Source organism: Paramisgurnus dabryanus, chromosome 22 (genome assembly GCF_030506205.2).
Source record: "Paramisgurnus dabryanus chromosome 22, PD_genome_1.1, whole genome shotgun sequence".
Taxonomy (NCBI): Eukaryota; Metazoa; Chordata; class Actinopteri; order Cypriniformes; family Cobitidae; genus Paramisgurnus; species Paramisgurnus dabryanus.
The window spans coordinates 26,934,153-26,953,710 of record NC_133358.1 but is presented as its reverse complement, the minus strand read 5'-3'; the positions used below and the strand labels follow the sequence as shown (position 1 = coordinate 26,953,710).

The following is a 19,558-nucleotide window of genomic DNA, read 5'->3' as shown; positions in this document are numbered from 1 at the left end:
TACGCAAATTTATCTTGATTTTTTTCTTGAATTTAGTGTTTAAGACAGATGTTCAAGATTTTTTTGCCTACCCCATGCCATATTGTTTTGCTTGTTTTATGCACAAAATCACTTACATTTGATATTTTTTGTCTAAAAACTAGACTTATTTTCTTGGGTCGTTTTGCTCATCAAGGAAAAGCATCTTAATTTAAGAATTTTTAGATATTTTTACTGAAAACAAGACAAAAATACGAAGTAAAGTTTTTCTTGAAAATCTTTTTTGCAGTGCACACTAGACTTATTTTCCCAGGGTAATTTTGCTCATGTAGAAAATACATCTTAATTTAAGAATTTTTAGATATTTTTACTGAAAACAAGACAAAAATACTAAGTAAGAAAGTCATTTTTTGCAGTGAATATGTTTTGTCCATGCTTAGTCATCTAAAAAAATAGCTCCACCCTTTGATTCTCCTCTCACAGCCTCGTGGACGCTGCAGACATTGATTTATATTGATTAGGGTGGAGGGGTGGAAGAATGAATCTCTTCTGACTTTACTGAATATCACGTTACAATAACCACAGTTTCTTTTAATTTTAATGGTGCCTGCTCTCTTGAAACGAATGCTAATGTGTCTGATAGGCTTTGATGTTAGACACATTTTCTACCAAACTGTCATATCTACACTTGCAGATTTTTTTACTTGTTTTAAGTATTAAAAAGCACAGAAAGATGAAAGAATATTACATTGGTGAAGACAAAATAATAGATAAACCTCAGATGTACTCTTGAGGTCATTACATCTGCATTTATTTTTTTAATATGTAACTCAACCAAAGTCAAATCGTCTCGCTGTCACCCCCTGCAGGTTGTGGTGGGGAACTTTTCTCCCCCTCTGGTTCCTTCAACAGTCCGGGATACCCGAACAGATACCCAGAAAACCGTGAGTGTGTCTGGTATATCCAGACCAGCCCAGGGAGTAGCATCTCCGTCACCATTCTTGAGTTTGATGTGGAGTTTCACCCCAACTGTAACTATGACAAACTGGAGGTACAACCACAATGTTTAGTTTCTTACTTTCTAACTTTCAATTATTAACATGTTTGATTATTATATTACGTAAGAAGGGTTACTGCATTCAGGATATGTGTATATGTAATGTACCCAAATGTGTGTTGGTGTGTTGGGTGTTTACGTCCTACTGGCACCTGTCAGTGGAAGTGGGTTTTGTATAGAGCTCTGGAATGCTGATCTGTACTACAGTGAATGGAGCCAACCGGGCAGAAATGAACTGGAAACCAGAGCTCAGAGACGGGGACAAATTTGTAGATTCCTGTCAGCAACCATGATTTGCAACAAAATAGAAGAAAAGCATGAACATCACTGGCGAAATGCTCAAAATGAGTGCTTGACCAAGAGCAAAAAAATTATGTGTAAAGTCAACACACCAAAGCTCCAAACATACAATAATTTAACAGTAGACTATAATAGAGGCAATATTTTAAAAGGGACATATCATGAAAATCTGACTTTTGTGCTATAATTAAGTCCCCCAGTGCTTTTATCAACCTAGAGAATGTGGTAAAGATCAACCCAGTAACTAAGTTTTGGTAAACCACTCTATACAAGCATGTGAAAAAATAGCTCATGGAAATTTGGCTCCCCTTGTGATGTCAGAAGGGGGTAATACTGCCCCTTAATCTGCGCTATCCAACCACGGCACTGCCATTTAGTGCAGAGATCAACTCATTTGCATTTAAAAGGACACACCCAAAAATTGCACATTTTTGCTCACACCTACTGTACAAAGTGGCAATTTTAACATGTTATAATAAATTATTATTAAAGTATTTTTAGCTAAACCCTTGCATACATACTCTGGGGACACAATCGATTAATTTTACATCTTAAAAAAGACAACTTTCAAAAACGTATGCTTTATTATATCTGTTTTTACATAGACAATGTTCTTAAAGTCTCCAAGCTCAATGATATGCCCTGCCAACTGTTTTAATGCAAAATTGGTTGAAAAAGACAAAAAAGGCATTCTTTCACGTATGTAAACATTTCCTGACCTTTGTCCAGGTGTATGGAGGGCCTGACCTCTCCGCTCCGCGATTGGCCCAGCTCTGCACCACACGCCCTCCGAGTAATCCACTACAGGTGGCCAGCACTGGTAACAGTATAACGGTTCGATTCATATCCGATATGTATGTGAGCGGCAAGGGCTTCAACGCAACCTGGCAGGAGGTCCAAGGAGGTAAAATTTTATGCCCGGTGGTGCCCGCTGACTTCTTTTTCGAGGGTGCACGATGCCCGTCATTTGTGTGGCTCCTCAAGTCAAAATACGTGCCTGCTGCAGATGCTTCCAAGGGCTTTATGATAAAAGAGACACTCATGTTTGCCAGATACTCGTTTAGTGTTAAGTTAGTGTCTTGCAAGTATTTTGTGAACGTGAGCGTCTCTTTTATCATAAACCTCTTTCGATGCTTGTGCAGCAGTCACGTATTTTGAAATGATGCATGATGCACATCGTTCACAAGACACTCCCAACACATATTTTGAATTTGCGTCCCTCGGAAGAGAAGTCACCGGCCGCCACTGTTTATGTCTATTACATTTGCATTTTGAGCTTTTTGTTAATAAACCTACCTTTCTGAAAATCAGGATGTGGAGGGGCTGTCACAGCCCCTAGTGGAGAAATCCACTCTCCTCAGTACCCCGGCAAGTACCCTGACAATTCGGACTGCTCCTGGACCATCACGGTGGACGCGGGGCACAGAGTATTCTTCAACTTTACCGATCTAGACATTGAAGTTCATTATTTATGTGACTTTGACTATGTGGCTGTAAGTATTTGACCTTGGGATGACCTTCCTCCTATGCATTTCTGTAATCTATCACAATTTATCACAAGAGATGCATTTGTTGTAAAATATGACTTGCAGATCTCATTTAAGCTTTTATCCAAAGCGTGCTTTCAAGCTGTATATTTTTTTAGGATGCATGTTTCATAGAAATCAAATCACACTGCTTATGCAATGCTCTGCCAACTGAGCTCCATGAACCTCAACCAATTTATGGACAAACAATCACTTAAGTGTCTTCTCTCCAGATCCATGATGGTCCAGATGAGTCGTCTCCTCTCTTGGGTAAAGTGTGTGGCATTTCTAGGCCTGATCCTATTATATCAACACAGAACGTCATCCACGTTCGCTTCAGATCAGATGAATCTCGAACCCATAAAGGCTTCAGTGCCAGGTTCTCAGAAGGTGAGTGTCATCACTGTTTAGGAACCACACGATTATGCTGTGGTTTATTTCACTGTAAAACATAATTTGTCCCGTCTTCTGATTTCCAGCATGTGGGACCACTATAATAACTGATGATGTGGGCGGAGCTATTGCCTCTCCCCGCTATCCATACACTTATCCACCCAATCAGAACTGTACCTGGATCATACTGGCACAGGAGCCATGTAAGTCAGCCTTTCGTTCCATTGAAACTAGAATCTCAAAAGAATTGATTTATTTATTATCAAATGCAGATTTTAACAGATGCTATATTTTTCAGTCAACCATGTGACTCTGTCCTTCACTGACTTTGAGGTGGAGATGGTGTCTGGTAACTGCTCACATGATCGTGTGGAGATCCTGGATGGAGACAATTATGATGCCCCATCTGTTGGTAAAGACAGGTCATCCATGAGTAATTCGTATAACATTTTGGACTCTTATACTACAAAGTATCCTTAAATGTGTACATTTTTCAAGGTCGATATTGTGGGTATGAATTACCTCATCCAGTCACATCGTTCAGCAATGCCCTAGTGGTAAACTTCGTCTCAGATTCTTCCGTACAAAAGAAAGGTTTCAGGGCAACCTACATGGCCTCAACCTCAGGTTAGGTTTTATTATTTATTTTAATAATAAATATGAATTGTAAAATCAGCATTAAACTGTAATTTAGGAATGTTTTAACCATTTTTACAGGTTGTGGTGGACATCTCTTCATGGAATCGGGTGCTTTTAACAGTCCAAACTATCCGGATGTATACCCACCTAATGCGGAGTGTGTGTGGACCATCACCAGTTCCCCTGGGAACCGCCTGCAACTGTCCTTCATGTAAGGATGCCACATCAATCTTACACACGTACACATTAATAACTTCACAAAAATTACATTTTATTAACTCTATTATGTAGTATGTTCCAGCTTCAGCAGAGTACCGATTGCAGTAATGACTACTTGGAGATTCGTGAAGGTCACTCTACTGGCACTCTGGTTGGCCGTTTCTGCGGTGACGCTCTTCCTTCCAACTACACCTCCATAGTTGGCCACATATTGTGGATCAAGTTTGCCTCTGACTCTTCAGTGAGCGGCGCTGGATTCAGAGCAGTATTCTCCCACTGTGAGTACAAAAGATTGATTTTTTTTAAAGTGGATCCAACCTAAATATATTGTTAACCAGCAAACCTTGATTGGTGAAGTTGGTTGGCAAGTATGATACAGTAAAGCTCCTTAAACAAAAAGTCTTGATAAGGTCCTGGGAAGGATGGTTCAGGAAGGCATGAGGTGGGAAGTGAGCATATGTTAATCAATTGCATTGTTTCTCTCCTGAAGAGCGTCTTGCATGAAAGGTAATGATGGCTGTGTCCCATTATATATCACTGTTTCACTATTTCCCCTTCCTTAGTGTATGGGAATGAGATCACAGGCAGTTCTGGCCAGGTAGCTTCCCCTCTTTACCCACGCAACTACCCAGATAACGCAGACTACCGCTGGACCATCACAGTGAATGCAGACTCCTATGTGCAGATTCACTTCCTGGAAATTGACATTGAAGACATTTTCGACTGCTATTATGACAAGCTAAAGGTCTGCAATATTAAATGACAAAGCAGTTTAAAGGTGCAGTGTGTAGATTTTAGCGGCATCTAGTGGTGAGGTTGCGAAATGCACCCCTTCCTTTCGAAGCACACAGAGAAGCTACGGTTGCCGTCACAAACATGTCATCATCTGAGACAATGTTGTGGCAAACGCGTTCCGTATAACAGTTTGTCCATTTAGGGCTACTGTAGAAACATGATGGCGCAAAATGGCAGCTTCCATGTACGGGACCCGTGGTGTATGTAGATAAAAACGGCTTATTCAAAGGTAATAAAACAATACAGTTCATTATATAAGGTCTTTATACACCACTGAAAACATAGTTATCTATATTATTTTGCATTGCTGTCAAACGATCCTTTTAAAATTACACACTGCACCTTTAACATAAAATAAGTGGAGACGGGTATATTAAATAATTGACGTTTTTAAGGCTCAATGCACTTTCTCTTCCCTAGATATTTGATGGTCCAAACACCCATGCCTACCTGCTGGGTGAATTTTGCGGCCTGACCCTGCCCAACCCAGTGAGAAGTTCAGGTAGCACTTTGACTCTTGAGTTTAAATCCGATGATGTCATTGGAGGAAAAGGCTTTCTTATCGAGTGGACGGCCGTTCAAAATTCTGGTCCTTTGCCTACTATAGAGCCAGGTCAGTTCAGCACACAGTATTAAAAGGTTTCCAGGTTCTTGTGTTGCTATAAAATTTTGTTTATCTGTTAAATTTTTAAGGAGCATGTGGTGGAGTACTGACGACCGGAGACACACCCAGGTTCCTCTTCTCTCCTGGTTGGCCTGAGCAATACCAGCCTAACCTTGAGTGCTCATGGGTAATCCGCTCTCCTGGCTCTGTTGTGGAGCTTAATCTGCTTTCTCTTGAGATTGAGGATGAGGTTTCGTGTCTGCACGACAGCCTGGTCATCAGAGATGGTAGGCTTTTTGTCATATAAAGTGAATTTTACATAAATACCAATTTAAGACTTAATCTCATGTATGCTTTCTTAAAAAGGTGAAACCAATTTATCTCCACTGATTGCAACCATTTGCGGGCGGCAGCTGCCTGGTTCTCTTCACACAACTGGTGAAGCAATGTTCCTGCGATTCACCTCTGATGGCACCAATAATGGAGGAGGGTTCAATGCCTCGTATACCAGAGGTGAAAAACAACTCTAATGAACCATTATCACAAATGATTAAATCCTGTAATGCAAATAATTATATTAATAACAACGACCTCAACCTCTCAATCAGGTTGTGGAGGTTTCATCCATACGGACAGAGGTGTTATAAGTTCTCCCCAGTACCCACAGAACTACAAGCCCTACCTGAATTGCAATTGGGAAGTATTGGTCACTCCAGGGTTTAGGGTGTCCGTGACATTCCAAACACCCTACCAAATACAAGGGTTTGGCACACAGTGCAGCACTGGGGACTACTTGGAGGTGAGATACTATAGGGGAAGATGTAAGATTGAAACCCCTTTAAAAATAACTTTAATGAAGAGGACCAATTTTTCATGCTATTTTGGGTCTAATGAGACAGTTTAATAGTTACATCCACTAAAATATTTTCCATTAGTTACGAAATGGACCTGATGGCAACTCACCAAGTCTGTCAGGGCGTCTCTGTGGGACCAGCCCTCCATCCACACTTCAAACCACAGACAACGGCTTATTTGTCCACTTTGAGTCAGATGCCTCAAATGAGGCTAGTGGTTTCAAACTGGTATTTGAGGCCCATAGTTCAGGTGAATACTTCATTAAAATTAGTTAATTCATACAAAATACTCCATTAACACTCTGGATGCCTGCCAGTTCCTAAAAAGTTTCGGGATGCCTGTTACAATATCACAATTTTCTTCAATGTTCAGTAGTGACTGAAATAATAGTAGTAGTAAATCTCTATGCTTTTGTCCAGCTTGTGGTGGTGTTATTGGGCTGAATGATGGAGATCCGCCAGGTTACATTACATCTCCTAACTATCCATCAAACTACCCCCAAAATATCGATTGTGTGTGGATAGTCCATGTTCCCAATGGAGAGGCTGTACAACTCGACTTTGAGGATGATTTCTACATTGAGCCTCATACTGGGTATATAAATATAAATATATTTAGATCAATCAAAACATAATATTGTTGCATCTAACCATAAAAAACACATTTATCTTAATCTTCCTCTTAGATGTCTTTATGACTACATTGAGATTCGTAATGGCCCCACATCGGATGCTGATTTGATTGGCAGGCTTTGTGGCAATACCCGCCCATCCACACAGCATTCAACGGGCACCACCATGTATATACGGTTTCGAACTGACACCAGCATCGCACATATTGGTTTCAAAGCCAAAGCCTCTATCGGTAATCCATGCTACACAAATCCCTAACATTCAAATCTTGTTGTCATTCTCATTATCTCAATGGCTCAAAAATATTTTTTACCCTACTTAGCTACATGTGGAGGCACTTACATTGGTCAGAATGGTATGATCAAAAGTCCAGGTTACCCAGATTCACATTATCCAGACAACTCCAACTGTGAATGGTACCTGGAGGGTCCCACTGGACATTATCTGACCCTAACTTACACCACTTTTGACCTCCAGAGCTCCATTGACTGCACTAATGACTTTGTGGAAATCCGTGAATACAACGCCTCAGGTTTGAGTTCTCCCTTCACAAAATGCAGCCGGTTGGGGTGTCATCTGGTTGTACAGGTCGTTCATCAAAGCATTCTCTCCCCAGGTCGTCTATTGGGAAGACACTGTGGAAACAGCCTTCCGACTCCCATGGACACTGCGGACAGTTTTGCATACGTGAAGTTTGTCAGTGATAGCAGTGGAAATGCAGCAGGGTTCAGCCTGTCATTTGAAGCCAGTGTTGAAGGCAAGTGCCAATTTATCTTGAAAGCATCCGATTAGGGTTTTGTACTCTAGGGGTTAAAACTAAGGGCTGGTGACCTGGATGTTCGTGGTTTAATTAATGCCAACAAAGCATAATCCAGGGATGTTAATGAATCAGTACTGCTTTTTCCGAAGGGTAGATCAAACCCTTATAAACACACCTGAAAGAAATAGCTCTAGTTGAGTAGTACTTGAAGATCACAAGCCAGTGCCCTTGAGCAAGTCATTTGAACCAGAGGTTATGAGCATCTCTAGGTGAATTGTCCCAGCAAAAGTGTGCTTTAAGGTGTTCTGGACAGAATTGTTTTCTGAATGGCTGCTTATATAAAATTATGCTGTTGGTTTTGGAGTAGTAACCGTGACTAAGTGATGATAACAAGACATTGCTCTTCTTGTAGAGTGCGGAGGGGATCTGAATGCACCATTTGGGACCATATCATCTCCCAACTACCCAAATCTGTACCCTCACAGCCGAGTGTGTCACTGGAGAATCAGTGTTCCTCCAGGTCGTAGGGTTACTCTAACCATCAATGACTTGAGGCTGGAGGACCACGATACCTGCCTATTTGACTATGTTGAGGTAAGGTGGTTGATGCATCAGGCATTAGTCAATCTGAATGTAACATTATTTTTGTATTGAAGGTTTTAACATTAGCATGTATAGGTGAATTAAAGCTTTGTTGTTTTGACTCATTGGTTGATAGGTCCGTAATGGTTTGGCGCCAAGTGCCCCTCGATTGGACCGTTTATGTGGCACAGTGCCTGCTGGTACTCAAATGAAATCTTCGGGGAATACTATGACCGTAATTTTCTCCACAGATTCATCAGTGTCTAATGGTGGATTCACTGCAGATTACTCCTCAGAGGAAGAAGCAGGTGAGAACGTTAGTGTAAAGTAAAACAGTGAGATAACCAATGAGCATTCATATTCCTGCTAAATCCCTACTGTTTTGTTAGTGTGTGGTGGGATACTTAGTGAACCTGGCAACTTCACCTCACCGGACTTTGGCATTGGAAACTACAGCAACAACTTGAACTGCGAATGGCTGATCCAGAACCCAAAGCATGTGAATTCCTCAATTGTGATATTTATAGACAGCCTCCATCTAGAACATCATCAAACCTGCGAGTGGGACTACTTGGAGTTCAGACTGGGTGAGGTTTATAGCACCACTTTTATTTATGATCATAATGCTGTGTTTTTAGCTCAGGTGGTAGAGCACATTATCCAATCTATCACGTAGATTAACTAAATTTGACAATAGAAGTCGATACAAGGAAAACTTTTATGCCTGTTACATTTGTTCTTCTCATGCAGGTGATGTGAATGGAGAGTTCCTGGCCCGTTTCTGTGGTCAGACCGCACCTACAAACCCCATAGTGGTGTTTACCCCTGAGCTCTGGGTCCACTTTCTATCGGATGAGGCTGTAGTTGACTTGGGCTTTAAAGTCACATATTACTTTTCAGGTGAGATTGATCATTCAGAGTCTCTTAAACACAAGAATCTGTTAACTTTATAAAGCCTACATGACTGAAGAACCAAATTATTTTCCTTAGAGTGTGGAGGTTTACAGAGTGGAGATGGAGGTGTCATTTCTAGCCCTGGATATCCCAACCAATATCCCAGTCCAAGCCGCTGTGCATGGCTTCTTGAGGCTCCAGAAGGACACACTATCACTGTAAGTGCTCCTAAAATTTACAGATCAGGTCTGCTGTGTTTTTCCTATTTATTCATACTCTAAACTCTACTAACATATGTTTGTCTAGCTCACTTTTACGTACTTTGAAGTGGAAGAGCACAGCCAATGCGGTTGGGACTCTGTGACTATCTTCAATGGAGGCTCACCAGGAGCCCCCATGATTGGTCAATATTGTGGACACAACTCTCCTGGAACAGTCCAATCAGGTTCCAACAAGTTAGCTTTGGTGTTTCTTGCTGATCATGCAGTGTCCAAAGGAGGATTTGTTGCTACCTGGTCAACGGACTCATCAGGTATGCATCTGCACCAATGTCCCGTGCTGGACTTGGAACAAGATTACAGTCATTGAGTCAGGTTTAGGGACATATTTGGGTTAGGGACAAGCATTAGAGATAAGATTATGGTTTGGTATATTTGGTGTTAGGGACTAGCATTAAGGTTAGCATTAAGCATTAGAGTCTGTTTTAGGGGATATGATTATACATTGTTTTTCCCACTTCTTCAGGGTGTGGTGGAATCATTCATGCTGATACAGGCACCATCAAGTCTCCCAATTATCCACAGAATTTCCCAACCAATACTCAATGTTCCTGGACCATCATAGCCCATGATGGAAATCATCTTGAAATGGGCTTTGCCAGTGACTTCCAGATCCCAGATGCAAGTGGACAGTGTCATAACAGTTACATCAAGGTAAACAGGTGACAGTTTGATAGTAAACTGGTGATCTCTGTGTGTGTGTCTGGGATGAAATTGTCTTCTTTATGTGCATGTCTGACAGGTATGGTCTGACAGCGTAGAGAAAGATGAGAATCTCTTGGTCACTGGTTGTGGCTCTACAGCACCTGGTGTAGTCACTGCACCCCGAAATGTTATGAAGGCCCGTTTCCAATCCACAGAAACGCCTGGCAAAGGATTCTCTGCCGCATTTTATACTCGTATGTAGCGCAAATTTCTGTTTTGTTTTCCTCTGCTCTTTAAATTCTTAAAAGCATCTTAATGTATATGTTTAACTTCTGTTTTTAGGATGTGGAGCAAATTTTACAGGCTCAATTGGACGGGTAGTATCTCCAAACTACCCAGACCACTATCCAGATAATTCCAATTGTAATTACATCATTGATGGAGGAGACCAGAACGTAGTTGTCCTCACATTTAAAACTTTCCAATTGGAGGGTATGTACTTCCTAAGAAAATCATAATAGGTTGGGGGGACTGCAATTCTGTAAATTTTTAATCAAGCCTTTGCATCTTCTCCAGCACACTCCACATGTATCTATGACGGTGTGAAGATCTACAGTGGTACAGTCATCAATGGTTCTCCAATGGCTACTCTTTGTGGAAATACCATCCCAGGCGTCTTCTCCACTTTTGGACCAATGCTTCTGAACTTCTACTCTGATTTCTCAGTTAACGATAATGGCTTCCTGGCTGAATACAGAACCTTGCGTAAGTAACAACCACATAACAATGACTGTTGTCTAGTAGGCTTATATAGACTATACCTCCAGTCCCCATAGAATAAATAGACCTGGAATGGTGTGCTAGGGGACTTGGAACGTAGTATGTGTTGAGGTCAATGTGGTCTTAAGTTAAGTGTATGGTGGTATGGAAGTGGTTTATATGTATAAAAGTGCTGGTGTTGTTTGAATGTAGTGTGTGTGTTGCTGTATGGGTGGATATGATGTGTGTAGGTGTAGGCATGAATGGGTGTGGGTTGGATGTAAGTATTTGTTGACCAGAATGTTAATGTTTGCTGATATACTTGTAGCATAGCTCATTTTGAAGATTGCATCCTCCAGAGGTTGGATACATCATCAATGTTGTCTTATTTCAGACGAGATTTGAGAGAATATGCAAACGTGCATGAGAATTCCATTGCAGATTTCTCTGTCACTTCACAAAGTCATTCACAGGAACTGTGAACTTCCCATGTTGTACAATAAAAATGCAGACTTAAGGGCTGTTTTAAACTTTTCTGTGAGTTGGTGCTAAATGTGAAGACGGGACAAAATTTCTCAAAAAAAACCCTTACGAAAATTAACCATGTTTTTTTCTTGTGGTATAAAAGTGTAATAACCATGTTTTTTGTTGTATTGATTTTGTTGTATTGTCTCCAGTACAACATAAGAACAAGCAGTTTCATTTAGGAGTGGTAATAATTTGCAAAATATTGTAAATTAACGAGTTTTAGGATAAGCACTACTATGTATAATAAAGAATTTGTTTTTCATTTGAGTTCCAGCTCCCATAAGTAGATTTTTATGATTCTGCTTAATAAAAATAGATTGAATTTCATTTTTTATGTGTTTTTGACAGCATGCGGTGGTACATTTAATGGCACTGCGGGGACAGTCAGCAGTCCTGCGCATTCAATCATCAACTATCTTCACAACATCAACTGTACATATCACATACACGTCAGCAACAATCGCGTCATTGACCTCAAGTGAGTGTCCTTTGCTTTATAATGATTTAATGCATTTTCTCTGAAAATCTGCTTGATCTACACTTAAATGTTCAGTTTTAAGTGCATTTATTTGCATTTATTATTTATAATAAAGGTGCTATTTTTCCTGTGTTTTCGAAGCTTTGATTGGGTTTACGGTGCGCAATATAGCATATGATCATGTTTCCTATGTAAAAAATAAAGTAAGGTCACGTCTTTTTTTGGCGTATTTCTGCACTGCAATAAATGACTTTATTACATAGTATTTTTGTCTTGTTTTAAGTACAAATATCTAAAAAATTCTTAAATCAAGATTAATTTTCTTCATTAGCAAAATGAACTGGCGGATTGTTTAAATTTGGATAATTTTTTTGTCTAAAAACTAGACTTTTTTAGGTCATTTTGGTCATCAAGAAAGCACATTTTGATTTAAGAATTTTTTGATATTTGTACTAAAAGCTAGACAAAAATACTAAGTAAAAAAGGTAATTTTACAGTTTGTAGGTAGAGGTTGGATCAAAATTCAGAAAATTGTAGTACCTGGGAAATAGAGGGCTGTCCAAACCAAACTTTCTCTGTAGTCCTTGAAAAGCAAATTATGTTAAAAAATGATAAATCGCTTGGTCATAACTAAAGTTTTATAAATGGGATCACGAAAAACGGCACCTTTAAAGCTGCAGTCTGTAACTTTTGCCTCTCTATCGCCATCTCTGTTTGAAACATAAAACTGCAGTTATTAGCAGAGTACTTTTCTGTATGTGTGTTGGGCTTCACTACTAAAAAGTAGTTATCTGAACAAATAATATATCTGCTGCATTTGTTCTGACTAGTTGAAAACATACAAATTTACATACAAATACACTTCCTCAATGAAAGTTAATGTGTTCTACCACATACCCTTATGAAAATTAACCGTGGTTTTACTACAGTAAAAAAAAACATGGTCACTGTAGTAAAACCATGGTTACCACAAAATAACCATGGTTTTGACCACTATGGATTTCAAAAAACATAGTTACACCATGGTTACTGTAGTGAAACCATGGTTTTGCTGATAGTAATCAATACACCATTGTAACTACACTTTTACCACAAAAAAACATGCTAAATTTCCGTAAGAGAGACAGATGCCGAGAAGACGAAAGCATGCTAGTATTGATCATCTATCTGTCCTTTTGTGTAGCTAACCCCACTTAGATGTTGTGTCACGGCCAGGCAGCAAGGCTTTCATCCATCATCCATCCCTAGAGGCCTTTTCTTAAAGAAGCCCCACTCTCCCATTAATGCTGTGTGCTTTCTGAAGGATAAGATTGTTTTGCATGGCTATAGGTTTCAACTGGGATAACTAACTGTGCTTTTTCTGTTCTATAGATTCAACTCTTTCAGTTTAGAGGCCTCCTCAAACTGTCGCTTTGATTATGTGGCTGTGTACGACGGAGAAAACATTCTTGCCCCGCTAATGGGGAAATTCTGCGGACAGGAGCTTCCGCCAAACCTCAGGTCCTCGTCCAATCAGATGTTTCTCGTATTTGTCACTGACGCATCAGTTGCGGCAGAGGGTTGGAGAGCAACCTACAGTGAAACTTTAGGTAGAGATGCTCCATTTTTCATTGAACCAAAAACATACAAACAAGGAACAGATTTACACTGATTTGCGTCGTTCCAAAATCTAGCGATCATCCTAACTCAAATTAACACTTTACACAGAGACTACATAAACTTAAAAAGAAAAAACAGGTTGTTTTAACCAATGGTTGGGTCAACTGTTGGGTTATAAATAAACCTGTTCCCAGTTATGGGTTGAAACAAGTCAACATTTGGGATTGCCTGTGTTTTGGGAACAGCATTTATGTCTGGAGAACGTATATGATGCCTTCAATGCTGTCTGGGTGGGTTGGCAGCTAGCAAGCTGTTGTCCAGACCTCACTTACTTATTCCAGATATCGGTTTTGAAGGACAGTATCTGACCAGTTACTCACAGATCAAATCTGTGGTGCTGAATTGTAATCTGATCTGGTTCCTTCCTCACTAGAACAGACTTAAGACTGTGGGGATGATTGCAAAAGTCAGTAAGAAAGACAAAGATCTTTCTGTCCGGGGGTCATAAACAGCATTCTTAATAAAAGGCTAACTTCAAGATGACCAGGCTTCCTAAAGAATTGAATACTAAACAGTTTTGTAACCTGTTTATGTCCTATTGTCGTTCTTTCACAACAATAGCACTCGTTCAGAACATAAAAATCTTTTCTCACATCGTGACCAGAAACAAAGCATCATTCTCCATCCAACAATAAAGGGGCGGTTTCCCGGACAGGGTTTAGATTAATCCAGGACTGGGCCTAAATTATATAAGGACATTTTTAGTGGTTCTTACAAACCATCCTTACAAAAAACAATACTGGTGTGCAATTTAAGACAAAACAATTGCACTGATATATGTTAAGATAGGTGTTTTTAAATTAAGGAAACTCAAACATGCATTTTAATCTGGGACTAGGATAATCCCTGCCCAGAAAACTGCCCCAAAGAAAAGGAGACATTTTACAGTCTCGCAAATTAAGGTAATGTCTATGGCACTTACGTTCACTTTATATTTTTGGGTACTTTATTGGTGTGGTTCTTTTTACCAAACACCGTTTACCGTTTATGATAAAAGACACGCTTACCTTCACAAAATACACGCAAGACACTCCCTTAACACTAAACTCTGATTACGCATGAGATTATGCGAGTATCTGGCAAACGCGAGCGTCTCTTTTTTATCATAAACCCTTTAAACGCGTCTGCAGCAGGCACTTATGTTGACAAGACACGTGATGCACACAGGATCTCTTGACGCACAGAACACATATTTTGAAAAAAGGAACCACACACATGACGTGCTACATACATGTTGTGACAAACTTCGCATCGAGCGCTCGAAAAAAGAAGTCACCGTCCGCCACTGTCACCAAAATCAAAAAACAAACCAATTGGTCACTGAAACCCCAATATTGATGTAAAAATTGTTTGTTCTCATTAAGCAAAAAGGATCATGGAGATTTTAAAAATCAATGGTGCTTACAATATGTGACCCTGGGCCATAAGTCTTTAAACATGAATAATTAAGCTTTGCATTGATGTATGGTTTGTTAGGATAGGACAAAGCTATCTCACAAGAATTCGTAAATATTTTACGAGTTGTCTAATTTGTATTAATTCATACGACCACATTCGTAAGTTTTTGTACGATTTGCCTTGACCCCTGCGACGTTTGGGTAAGGTGTGGTGTAAGGGGTTTGGTTTTGTTGTTGTTTTTCTCATGAGAATCGTACGTTTTTGCACGATAAACTTTGTATGAATTAGCCAACTCGTAAAATGTACGAATTCTCGTGAGATCAGGCTGGATTGGACAATATTTGACCGAGATACCACTATTTGAAAATCTGTAATCTGAAGCTGCAAAAAGATCAAAATATTGCATTTTTTTTAAGTTGTCCAAATATTATTTATATCCAAATATGATTTAAGTTGTCCAAATATTATTAATTATAAATACATTTTTGTTATATTTATGGTAAGAAATTTGCTAAATATCTTCATGGAACATGATCTTTACTTAATGTCTTACTGATTTTTGGCATAAAAATAAATTTTGTTACATATAATGTATTGTTGGCTATTTCTACAAATATAGCTGTGTGACTTAATACTGGTTTTGTGGTCCAGGGTCACACATTATATTAGTCTGGTTTGACTCCATCAAGAACAAAAATGAGGTGATTTGTGGTCTGCACTGCCACCTCCAGGTGGATTGTGCAATTCTTGTATTTTCAAAATTCAACATTTGTCTTTTCCCCATCCATAATCTTCTCAAGGTCCACAGCAGGGTTGTGGTGGCTACCTGACGTCCTCCACTGCAATGTTTGGTTCTCCCGATATTAACATGAATGGACAGTATGAGCCACGTATGGACTGTATGTGGACCATTGCTGTGGAGGATAATAAATCCATTAACCTCACATTCTCCACATTTGAGCTTGAAGGTCCAGTTGGAGCCTTCTGCAGATATGACTATGTCAAGGTAATGACTTATAATGTCTTATAATTTGTGACAATGTTCAGACTCTTGCATGCTAACTTTTTCCATCCATAGATGTATGATGGTGACAGTGCTCACTATCCACTGGTTGGAACATACTGTGGTGATGTAGTTCCCGCTCCTTTCATCTCAACCAGTAACTTCCTAACCGTTCACTTTATATCAGACGGCATCGTGCAACGCCGCGGATTCAACGCCACTTATGTGGCAATGGACAGTAAGACGACCCTTAGACTGAGAGTTGTTTTGAGAAGTGTTTAGTGAATCAGACACCTTAACTATGCTTTTGCATCTGGTTAGGACTTTGTGGAGGAACATTCAATGCAACAGAATCGGCTCAGACCATCACATCTCCTCTCTATCCAAATCCTTACCCACCCTTCACCTCGTGCCGCTGGGTTCTGGATGCTCCTTCTCAAAAGGCTATAAAGGTGACCGTTCAACAGTTTCAGCTCCAGTCCATCCAGAGCTGCACCAGCAACTTCCTGGAATTTAAAGACTTCCCACTGGTGAGACCCAATCATCCTATATTTGAATCTTTTGGGTATGGATGTCAGAAATGCATAAATGTGTTTTATTTCTCCCAGGGGGATTATGGGCAGGCTCATAAGTTCTGTAGCATAGACTCGCACATACCAGATTTCTACAGTTATGGCCGCACCATGCACATCACTTTTAAATCCGATATCTTCATGGCTGGCAATGGATTCAGTCTGACCTATCAGGTTGCAGGTACGTTCTTTCTCTGAAAAAATCATAAGAGTTTCTTTCTTTGTGGTGTAATTATTTTGTCAGTGCGTGTATATATGTGTTGTATTTGCAGGTTGCAGTCGAGTTTATGAGCAGGAATATGGCTACCTGAAAAGTCCAGGCTGGCCTGATATATATCCTGAAAATATTGAATGCAACATCGTACTGCAGGCGCCTCAGAACAGCTCCATCTCTCTGTTCTTCACCAGTTTCGATCTGGAGAGTCACCCTTCCTGTACCTATGACTATCTGGAGGTGAGCATTAAAGGGACAGTTCACCCAAAAATGAAATTAATGACTCACCCTTGTGTCGTTCCAAACTCGTAAGTCCTCCGTTTATCTTCGAACACAGTTTAAGATGTTTTAGATTTAGTCAGAGAGCTTGTTGACCCTTCATTGAAAATCTACGTACGGTATACTGTCCATGTCCAGAAAGGTAATAAAAACATCATCAAAGTAGTCCATGTGACATCAGTGGGTCAGTTAGAATGTGTTGAAGCACTGAAAATACATTTTGGTCCAAAAATAACCAAAATTACGACTTTATTCAGCATTGTCTTCCCTTCCGCGTCTGTTGTGAAGCACATGCGCGAGACTAAAGTCACGTGACTGCAGTGACGCGGATGACGTGTTATCCTCAGACATGTTTGACAAGTTTTTTTTTCAAACATACAGCGTGCGTCTCCCTCATACTGTGAACGAAGCTCGGGCGCACAAAACCGAAAACAAACAAAAAAACAGCTGGGGCGCACCAGATAACACGTCAGCTGCGTCACTGCAGTCACGTGACTTTAGTCTTGCGCTTCTGAATCAGTGGAATCTGAAACGCGGAAGAGAAGACAATGCTGAATAAAGCAGTAATTTTTGTTATTTTTGGACAAAAAATTTATTTTCAATGCTTAAACATATTCCAACTGACCCACTGATGTCAAATGGACTACTTTGATGATGTTTTTATTACCTTTCTGGACATGGACAGTATACCGTACGTAGATTTTCAATGAAGGGTCAACAAGCTCTCGGACTAAATCTAAAACATCTTAAACTGTCATCCGAAGATGATCGAAGGTCTTACGAGGTTGGAACGACATGAGGGTGAGTCATTAATGACATTATTTTCATTTTTGGGTGAACTAACGTTATCCCTTTAACCAAACTCAAACCAATCCAATCACATGCAAAGTAAAGAAATGGTAAAATACAGACTGATCCTACAGTTTCATAAAAAGGTATTGGGGCGTTACCCTTTTTTAGGGGTGTAACGATTAACCGTGCAAATTCGCGTTTTCTCAATGAATAAATTTAAATGAATAACGGTGAAATCCAGGCACATCCGAAACACCAGGGGGCGCTCCCGTGCAGAAACTCCCTTTGTGCCACAGAAGAAGAAGCATTACGAAAGCTATTCCAGGAAATTTCTACAGGAATATTTATATCACTGTTCTTCAAATTGTTTCAGGTATTTTCAAGATAATAAAGAAAAGTGTTGCTTTTTTAAATGCACGTTAAAAACAACTCCGAATCGTTATGATTTTAGATTGATAAGGACTTCCTACTGACCAAATGCCGTAGTATACGCACAAGCTGTGCATTAAACAAAGAATCGCAGCCTTGCGATTCAGAATCAATTTCAGACAGGCATTTTTAATGGGACACATGGTTGAATCGTTATATCCCTACCCTTTTTAAAAGTACACTTTGACAACTAAGTCAACTTATTTTTTATTTTTTGTTTTTGAGTCAACTAATATTTTTGAGTTGAATAAACTCACAATTGTAAGGCAACCAGGTAACTTACTTTAAGTTGAACCAACAAATCTTTTATTTACAATGTGAAGATAATGATGCCATATCTATTTATATTTGACTGTAGGTGAGAAACGGCAGCACTGCCACGTCTCCTCTTTTAGGGAAGTACTGTGGAAGCATGCTGCCCAATCCCGTCTTCCCTGGAACCAACCAACTATTTCTGCATTTCAAGAGTGACTTTGCTATGTCCCGCAATGGCTTTGAGATCACCTGGACTTCTTCACCACAGGGTAAGAGCCTGTTTCTTATAATATTGCAGCCAATCTTTTGCTGAAGGAAGCATTGGGTGAGTCCACACTGTGTTTGTTGTGCAGGTTGTGGTGGTGTGTTATACGGAGACCACGGCTCTTTCACCAGTCCGAACTACCCTGGCACCTATGCCAATGGCACATCATGTGAATGGGGAATTAGAGCCCCTAGTGGCAGAGTTGTGACAGTCACGTTTAACCAGATCAGCATTGATGATCCAGGAGACTGTCAGAATAACTACCTGAAGTTGTATAACGGACCCAATGCTGATTCACCTGTCGTTGGGCCTTACTGTGGATTGGTATGTGTGAACTTGTACTCGTTTTGATGCTGTTTATTATTAATGATGCTGTTGCTTATATGTATGGTTGGTTAGGGGTTTGTTCTAATCTCTTGAACCTTAATATTAAACTGCTTTCCAATGCCTCGAAAATCAAGCTGCTTTGTCATTGCTATGTTATCACCAGTTAGCTTACAGTATACTATTAATGTTTTTGTTTTTCTGCAGGAGACAAATATCGCACCATTCAGAGCATCATCAAATTTTGTGTTTGTGCAGTTCTCTGCCCAGTCTGCTGTTCTTCCATCTGGGTTCAGACTCACCTGGAGCAGCTGAGACGATATTGAAACATGAATGCACACATATGCAAATACGCACACACATAACAATCATGTAAACATTTTCATTCACTGGCAAATCAGATATACCGTAATTTGACCTCCGGTTTTAGATAATTGTTTTAAGA

The 19,558-nt window shown here is 39.9% G+C and overlaps 1 protein-coding gene across 1 annotated transcript in view; it reads left to right on the top strand.

Annotated features, from left to right (window-relative positions):
* Positions 1-19,558, top strand: part of cubn (cubilin (intrinsic factor-cobalamin receptor)) — a 45,013-nt gene extending 25,455 nt beyond the window's left edge. Inside the window, exons 28-66 of the mRNA XM_065258542.2 lie at positions 849-1,030; positions 2,066-2,240; positions 2,648-2,829; positions 3,096-3,252; positions 3,342-3,458; positions 3,554-3,667; positions 3,754-3,882; positions 3,973-4,105; positions 4,186-4,391; positions 4,677-4,858; positions 5,329-5,521; positions 5,602-5,799; positions 5,879-6,025; positions 6,121-6,311; positions 6,448-6,616; positions 6,787-6,961; positions 7,053-7,231; positions 7,322-7,531; positions 7,616-7,756; positions 8,172-8,353; positions 8,478-8,649; positions 8,731-8,928; positions 9,092-9,241; positions 9,332-9,453; positions 9,542-9,767; positions 9,980-10,167; positions 10,256-10,412; positions 10,501-10,650; positions 10,735-10,923; positions 11,794-11,923; positions 13,295-13,512; positions 15,781-15,986; positions 16,059-16,221; positions 16,305-16,513; positions 16,592-16,736; positions 16,828-17,009; positions 18,628-18,793; positions 18,878-19,113; positions 19,321-19,558. Coding sequence (XP_065114614.1) covers positions 849-1,030; positions 2,066-2,240; positions 2,648-2,829; positions 3,096-3,252; positions 3,342-3,458; positions 3,554-3,667; positions 3,754-3,882; positions 3,973-4,105; positions 4,186-4,391; positions 4,677-4,858; positions 5,329-5,521; positions 5,602-5,799; positions 5,879-6,025; positions 6,121-6,311; positions 6,448-6,616; positions 6,787-6,961; positions 7,053-7,231; positions 7,322-7,531; positions 7,616-7,756; positions 8,172-8,353; positions 8,478-8,649; positions 8,731-8,928; positions 9,092-9,241; positions 9,332-9,453; positions 9,542-9,767; positions 9,980-10,167; positions 10,256-10,412; positions 10,501-10,650; positions 10,735-10,923; positions 11,794-11,923; positions 13,295-13,512; positions 15,781-15,986; positions 16,059-16,221; positions 16,305-16,513; positions 16,592-16,736; positions 16,828-17,009; positions 18,628-18,793; positions 18,878-19,113; positions 19,321-19,428 — 6,677 coding nt within the window. The 3' untranslated portion in view covers positions 19,429-19,558. The remainder of the gene's footprint in view (positions 1-848; positions 1,031-2,065; positions 2,241-2,647; positions 2,830-3,095; positions 3,253-3,341; positions 3,459-3,553; positions 3,668-3,753; positions 3,883-3,972; positions 4,106-4,185; positions 4,392-4,676; positions 4,859-5,328; positions 5,522-5,601; positions 5,800-5,878; positions 6,026-6,120; positions 6,312-6,447; positions 6,617-6,786; positions 6,962-7,052; positions 7,232-7,321; positions 7,532-7,615; positions 7,757-8,171; positions 8,354-8,477; positions 8,650-8,730; positions 8,929-9,091; positions 9,242-9,331; positions 9,454-9,541; positions 9,768-9,979; positions 10,168-10,255; positions 10,413-10,500; positions 10,651-10,734; positions 10,924-11,793; positions 11,924-13,294; positions 13,513-15,780; positions 15,987-16,058; positions 16,222-16,304; positions 16,514-16,591; positions 16,737-16,827; positions 17,010-18,627; positions 18,794-18,877; positions 19,114-19,320) is intronic.